At 41.0% G+C, this 7678-nt stretch overlaps 1 protein-coding gene across 1 annotated transcript; it reads right to left on the bottom strand.

Annotated features, from left to right (window-relative positions):
* Positions 1-320: 320 nt before the first annotated feature.
* On the bottom strand, positions 321-7394 carry si:ch73-40i7.5 (amyloid-beta A4 precursor protein-binding family A member 3). Its single transcript, XM_026345882.2, has 11 exons — positions 7124-7394; positions 5619-6558; positions 5382-5412; positions 4676-4821; positions 4411-4497; positions 3176-3346; positions 2505-2684; positions 2134-2346; positions 1626-1745; positions 1319-1459; positions 321-1057 (listed from the first exon to the last, which is right to left on the bottom strand). The coding sequence occupies exons 2-11, from the start codon at positions 6543-6545 to the stop codon at positions 986-988; spliced, it is 2088 nt and encodes a 695-aa protein (XP_026201667.1). The 5' UTR covers positions 6546-6558; positions 7124-7394; the 3' UTR covers positions 321-985.
* Positions 7395-7678: the final 284 nt, after the last annotated feature.

Below are 7678 nucleotides of genomic sequence, written 5' to 3'. Positions count from 1 at the left end.
TTTCTGCAGGTAAGAGAAGAGACAACCCCGCCTACTGCCGTCCCCGATTGGCTAGCGTAAATCCCAGAGGCGGGACTTAAGAAGCCGGTAAAGGATTTGATTGGTTTCTGTCTGTGTTTTGGTCCAAGAGGACAGCTGATTGGCTAGGAATTGACAGCAGCGTTATATACAGTACATGCTTCTATGTATGCATCTAATTAAAATATGTATTTCTAACAGCAGCTAGTAGCTATGGACGTTATATGTTTTCCAATTGTTTTATGTATCTAAACTTATTAACAACAGAAATTGTCAGCTCAATAAATAACACCAAACACCAATGCATCTCACAGATTATTTTAATGTAGATCCAAAACATCACATTCTTAAAAATATAAGCATCTCTCTATCATTTAAGGCAGTAACCTTCAGTTGTTCATGACACCTGCTTCCTGTCAGGCATAGTCAGGAAATCACTGTATGGATAAACCAGAGCGCTGCACTAAGCAGCCTTCTCTGAAGCTTGTGACAGACACTTTTTGATTTACACATGCACGTGAGGGACTGGTAGTACATCACAATGAAACACACAGACCCTTTGTCCTGATTTAATAAGGTCTCCCCTGCATGCACGTATACCTCAGGCACACATACATGGCTGGAAGACATGTGAAATACAGTATACTTGATGAAGTTAGTGTAGTAAAAAAAAAAAAAAACAGAAAAACAGTATTTAAGCATTACATCATCTCAGCTACTGCCTGCGTTGTTAAATATCTGATAAATATAAAGTGAGAATAAATGTATATTCTTGTCCTGTTAAAATGTATCTGAACGCTTTTTACATCCTCAAAATATATAGCTAGACTAGTTTGCTGTATTCAGTGGTGTGACAACAGTTTATGATATGCTGTATGATCACTTGCATAATATTTTCTGACTTTGGCAATAGTACATGTAGCAGCACACTGTGCAATAGTTTTGTACATGACGCAGCACAAAGTGCTCAAAGAAACACTGGCTGTTCTTGTCCTGTTAGGAGTCGATATGTTGAGGCTGGCATCGTCTTCAAGTGAATCTGACCAGAGAAAGAAAAATCATAATTTAAATTTAGTGCAAAATATATGTTTTTCTCATACAAAAATGTAAAAATTTGACTGTTGCAAATCTAAAAAATGGACAACAATCTACAGACAATGACATAAGTGGGAAAAAACTTTTAGAAATATGTTCAAATTTAATAAAAATTAATAATTAATTAAGATAAAATGAGCAAAAAAGTGAAGGGGGATGAAATTAATGCTTTGCAAGCAACCGGAAGTACATCATCTATTCTTACCTCTCCTATAGCATTTGTCAAAATCTGAATGATCTTGTCATGTGGTGTGGCGACCACACTCTGCCCGTTGATTTCAATGATGCGATGCCCAACACGGATGCCTCCTCTCTCTGCTATACCTCCGCGCATGAGACTGCAGATCTGCAGCAGGGAAAGAGGACATTTTTAGTTTCAAGATCAATGGATGCATTAAATGTGTTTGAGAGTGCGAATCCAGATTATTATGACAGCTTAAATTCAAAATTAAATACTTGGAGAACTTGGTGAATGCTGCAAGTACACAATACTAATATGCATATTGACGTACAATGCCGTCCTCCACACTGAAGCCGAGTTGAAACTTGGGATCTGGCCGTCTGATAATCGCCATGGTGACAGGAGGGCAGTGAACAATGCTGAGCTTCACATACTTTTGGCTTTTAAGGTCCTGAAATAGAAACAAAATGTAGAATGAGCAGACAGCTTGGATCCCGGGTTCGATTCCCGGTTCCTCCTGGCTACTTGTCGAGGTGTACAGCTGTCAAACCGCCTAGCTTTTCCCCAAGGGGATCAATAAAGTATGTCATTATTATTTTAATTAATTTTTTGGAGCCACCCATTCAGTGTTGCAGGGCATGGAAACACAGTGCCATCTAGTGTTTCCTAAGGACACTGCGCAGTTAAGCTTTTGAATGCACACTGAAAATATTTTAGATTAATATATAAAACCACCAACAATTAAATAAATAAAACCAAACCAACAAAATGTGACTGTTATTATTGTTGTTGATGTTACCACCATGATTATATATTTCTACCTAGTCTTGGCTTCTTACCCGAATTATGTTTTGGCAGGTGGTGATAGGCAGACCGACCAGGCTGGTGCCATTTACAGACATGACACGGTCACCGATGCTCAGCTCGCTGCAGCGCTCCGCAGGACCTCCGTGAAGGAGGTTGGCCACCACCACAGTGGGCAAGATGGAGCCCCAGCCTGACTCCACTATGGCTAGTCCCAAGATCTCTCCAGGAGCCTTGGTGATGACTACCTGAGTGACACATTTGTGTAATTACGTATGTAAATCTAAGAGGTTGTACTTAAATTCCATCTTAAACGTACTGTAAATGTTAAGAAGAAAAGCTGAAATGTCTGTTTAAGGAAAAAAATATTTTCAATGTGACATGTAGCCACCATCACTCTGCTTACATCTCTGAGGTTTTGAGAGTCAGAGAAGTGGGCCAGGTCTCCATTGTAGAGCTCCTGACTTTCTAGGTAGTGACTGTACTCGCCAGGCTTCAGATCGCTGGCTTTGATACCGTTGACCTGAAGAAACTGTTGGTAGGCAACGCCAAAGGCCTGACCGATAGCCTGAGCTATGACCTGAGCCTGCACAGACAGACAAGAGGGAGGAGAGAAAAAAAAGGGACAATTTTGCAGAGTTGCATTAATTTCTTGCCAAGATCCTGAACTGATGATGGGATTGACTGTGACTGTATGATAGTCTATTGATGAAAAAGATGGCCTTCAGAATACCACAGATAATTAGTTTCTAAAAGAAACTCTTCCTGCTCCTATTCACTCTTGCCAAAAGTGGGAAACTGGGACAACAGCCAGACCACTTTTGTATTCAGGAGAGCTCACAGCCTATCTAGGGGAAGGAAACCAGGCCAAGTTGAGGCTGAAACTGTTGTCCAGCAGAAAACAGCACACTTAATCTAAGAGGCAACGTTGTAGAGCACAGGATACAATGTTCACAGTGAAAGGCACAAAACTACAAATGAAGTAAAGTGATTAGGTTGTGGCCACTGTGATGGCCACTTTCACAGACACCAGCAGCTGGAGTTCTAATAAGCAAAAACACTTTTCATTAGACTCACATCTTCAGAGGTGAAGACATGGCAGATCATTAAACACTTTTTCTGAGTCCCCGAGCTAGAAGTAGTGTCATCATCCTGCCCTTTGCGCTTTCTTCGTGCCATCAGGACTACGATGTTGCCAATGTCGGCAATGTAAGAGATCATCTGCAGAGCATGATCCATCATGGCTTCCTGGGTGGAAACAGGACATGAGGGGGTTAATGTTATTACAAACTAAGAAAAGACAGGAAGGTCTGGTTTGCACTGTCGACCTGCAGAGACTTGAAGCTCTCGTGAAAAGGTAATCAATTATAAAGAACACTACCACGCCTTTACTTTTTCCTCTTTTTGTCAGTCTTGCTGTTACACCTCGTCTTGTGCTCTACTTTGTAGCAGAGGCAGCTTCCAAAACTTATGAAAGTGAGCTGCTACAAGGCACTGGAGCAAATTCAGAAGACAAACGTGAACGTCATGAACAGGATTATGTTAATTTTATTATTTCTTGTATTAGAAATATAACTGGTGAGCAAATCTGAGAGGGCAGACTGTCCTTTACTGCAACAAAAGACATGTCAACATTTGTTTTGTTGCAAATTGACACTATAACAATACATTTTATTATAAATGCAAATTTACCTTTAAGTGTAATATGTAATATAGCGGTGGTTATTTCTTTAAGTGCGATACAGTGAAATGCAACCGGAGCAATCTAACAGTAAATGACCCACTTTTACTCCCCTGACAATTCAACCACACAGTGGAGAAAATAGACTCTACTATTACTGTGACACTCTCTCCGCTGCAGAGGTCTTATATTAAGCCACCATCCAGTTCTATATTAAGGATTCCTGCTTTGAGTGCTCAGTGTGGAGTAAACATTTAGTGCAATGCTATAAGCTATATAAGTTAGAATGTCACTAAGGCATGTCTAAGAATGTCATGTTAATAATGAGAGAGCACAAAGGGACAATTGATCAGGAAAAATAGACAATAGACACACAGAGGGCAGACTTCAAAGTAGTGAAGGCCCTCTACAAAAACAATGTAATAATAAATAATATTATTCTCAAAGCCCAACTCCATATCCATCCTACAACCTGATTCTATTCTATTATTTAGTGTAAGTGCTACAAAGAAATTACAAAGATAGTAGAGATAAATAAATAGAGATAATAGAGATAAATAAATGTGGTCTAGAGAGTTGAAACGTATGAGGATGATCATGCAACTTTATGTGAGGGTACAGCAAAACATACCTGAGTATCAGCAGTGAGCACTTTAATTCGCTGCGTGGAGATGAACAGATCCACCTCTGTCATAGGCTGAGACTCTCCCTCTGGAGCCTAAAAGAAACACACTCACATATACTATACAGTACCAGTACAGGTTCAGGTACTACTGTGGTTCAACATGATATTTTCATCTTCATTCTATCGACTAACACAGTTAGTTTTTAAACTGCTGGTGTCCCAGTAGAAGCAGGTGTTTAGAAACTGTCTTGCATCTCCCAGATCACTTTACCTTTATTCTGTCCACAGCCTCTTGAGCCTGGGTCATACGAGCATTTGTAGATGGGTTCCTTTCTGATTTGATCTGAGTAGACCCAAGGTACTTGGCACCAAATATTACTCCATCCAACAGATCTTCAGGGTCACAAGGACCAGGGACTAAAAAGTAACATGTTAGCATATAAAATGACTTTGCCTCACTGCTTTTTAAATGATGTGATGTTTAACACTGTTATGGCCCTGGCCCTTTTCGTCCCCATCCTTTTTTTGTGTCTAACCTTTTGCATTTGTTATGCAAATTAGCACATGTGGTTACCTGCACTTGTGCTCTAGCCCAGTGCTCCAAACAAGCTTCCTCAAGCCTTTCAAGTGTAGCTTCGCTATCAGTCTGGACATTTACTCTTGAAAATGTGATTTCTAGTTAGTGATAACTTTTCATACTTTGTTATTCTGTTGTTAGTTATCATCCTGGAGACTGGGCCAGGTGGACGTTTATCTCTGTAGATAAACTGCTGTATAGTAACACCAGGTATTAGGGTGCTACTCCTAGATGTATTCTGTTTGAAGTGGTTAGTGCAGAGCAGGCAAATCAGAAAAGGTTTTTGATCGTCTCTTTAAACTTTTAATCCATTTGGTTACTTTTGCCGCTTCTCTTTCCCTCAGTGATGATGAATAGAGACAGACAGATTTCTGCAGATTAAAAAAGTGTAGTGACTCACCATCTTTATATGAAGGATGATCATCAGCACTCTGCAGTTAGAGCAAAAAGAAAAATGTATTTTGATGTAAAACTGTAACTAGGGAATCGTGTAAAGAATTAGCTGATCAACAGAAATTAAAATTATTATAATTACTTAGCAATTAGGAGAAAATTAATTTAATTAAAATGAATTTAAACACAGCTGATTTGAAGTTAACAGTTCATCTTCTGAGGTCATTTAAGTACCTCAACCCACCTGTTCGCTCTGTGCTGTGGCATCTTCCTCTGGAGGATTCTCACCTAGCTTCATCCACACTGGTTCAGGATACTCATCATCTGGTAAGGAACCGAGGGAGTCGTCCCTGTGCCGACCATTCTCATGATGCCCCCAGAACCTCTCAGCATCCTTCTGACTGTAGGAAACTGAAACTACGGCATCCACCTCTCCTCTGTGGGGTAAACAGGTGGGGCGAGGTGTAGCACCAATCTCTGTGCACTGCAGCAGCCCCAGTAGGTCTCTCTGGTGGCTTTCAGAGAACAGCAGCCCTGTGGTTTCAGTGCTGTCGTCTGGTATTAGAGAGGAGGCACATGCTTCCACCTCAGACAGACTGGAGTAGTGATGGTGAGGCGGTGTGTGATGATTGGAGTGAGGATCATCACCCATCAGCTGGAGCTGGCCGAGCAGTGTCTGGATGCGGCTGTGATCTTCATCACCTGATCGCCTGTCAGCAACCTCCTCTTCAGTGATTAAATTCTCTGCGTCCTTAAATGTTACCTTTTCCCCGACTCCCTTTAAATCCTCAACTCTTTCAACCTCCTCCACCTCAACCAGCTCCTGCTGGTTTATGTTGAGTCGAGTCTCTGTGTCGCTCATGTCTAAAGGTAGTAATACTGGCTCACCTGGACTTGGTTTGTCCAGGCTGTTAACAGAGGGAGAGAGGCCGGGATCACCCAGTTCATCTGCTGAGCCTGCCTCACTGGAGGAATCAGACCGCCAGTCTAACGGAGGAGGCTCGATCAGGCTGTAGGAGTCCAGATCCTCCACCTCTGAACGTAGCGGAGCTGCCACAGTCTGTCTGCTGACCTCAATCCCAGAGGCTCCATCAACAGGAACGGTGCCTAAAAAGTGGGCGCCTGAGGGGGCAGGAGCTGGCTGATCAGCAGGACAGACATCCGAGTCCATGATGAAGGAAAAGCTGTCAAAGAAAAACTCAATTAAAGGACCTGTGGTCACAATGAAGCAGATTTATTAGAAGTTTGGTGCTTTGGTGCTTCACTTACAAAGCTCAGTTTAAAGGACTAAAATGATGTCCTTATCATACACCACCTTGTCCTCACTGCCTCATGTTCAACAAGACAGAAAAACAGCCTAAAGCTCAAAGTGCATGGACACAATCTACATCACATACATTACCTGCTGCACCATAATTATCTCTATTTAAAAGAATAATTATAGAGTAAAACGCAGTAATCTTACATCGTTCACCATACAACACATTGGCACATCTTACAAGAGAGGAAGTAGCTTTAACTGATGACTCAGAAACACAGAAACTAAATGATTTAAAATAAAACACACATTAAGCTAGTTCACGTCAGACTTCGCTTTAGCTGCACAGCTAGCTAGCTTGAAACTAGCTTGAACTCCTTAGCTAATTAAAACTACAGCAGCCAAGTAAACAAGGAGCCCAGATATTAACAAACGATGAGGTGTGTGTATTATAAAACAGCTGTTTACATGATTAAAATTAAATCTCTCACCTGATATTTTAGGGATTTCTCGGCTTTTTCCCAGGAAGAGACTGTTGTGGTTGCCACGACAGAAAAGTTGACGTGTTTTGGGATTTCAGCCTTTTCCAAAACTTTGGCTTGGTTTTATTCGTCATAATAACAACGGCACAATCTTTAAATGCAATAACTACACATGAAACAACAGTATAAAGAAACGGTGACTGTGCTAAAATGACTTTTCTTGTCTTTTTTGCTGCTGATGTCGACTCGGCAGCTTTTACGATGTAGTTGTGCTGCGTTCACTGCCTCTCGTACAGCAGCTTCCCGATTATTCGGCGCTCATTTGATTTCTCCCCATAGACTCCTAATTATGTTCGACGAATAATTCGTAAAATAATGTGTAACAATTTATGAAGATAAAAATAGACAGACATTGTTTTTGCAATAATCCAGATTAGTTGTGTTGTTTGCAAAGTCATTAGGGGGTTGATGGGTTCTCTAATTTACGATTTATCTGTCAGATGTTGAAGGCAACAGGTGCACACGTCATCACAGTCCACTCAATCAAACGCCAATAAATAGATT

The sequence above is a fragment of the Anabas testudineus genome, chromosome 4 (assembly GCF_900324465.2).
Source record: "Anabas testudineus chromosome 4, fAnaTes1.2, whole genome shotgun sequence".
In the NCBI taxonomy this organism is placed as follows: domain Eukaryota; kingdom Metazoa; phylum Chordata; class Actinopteri; order Anabantiformes; family Anabantidae; genus Anabas; species Anabas testudineus.
Note: the sequence above shows the minus strand (reverse complement) of the source record. Positions and strands in the feature narration are given on the sequence as shown.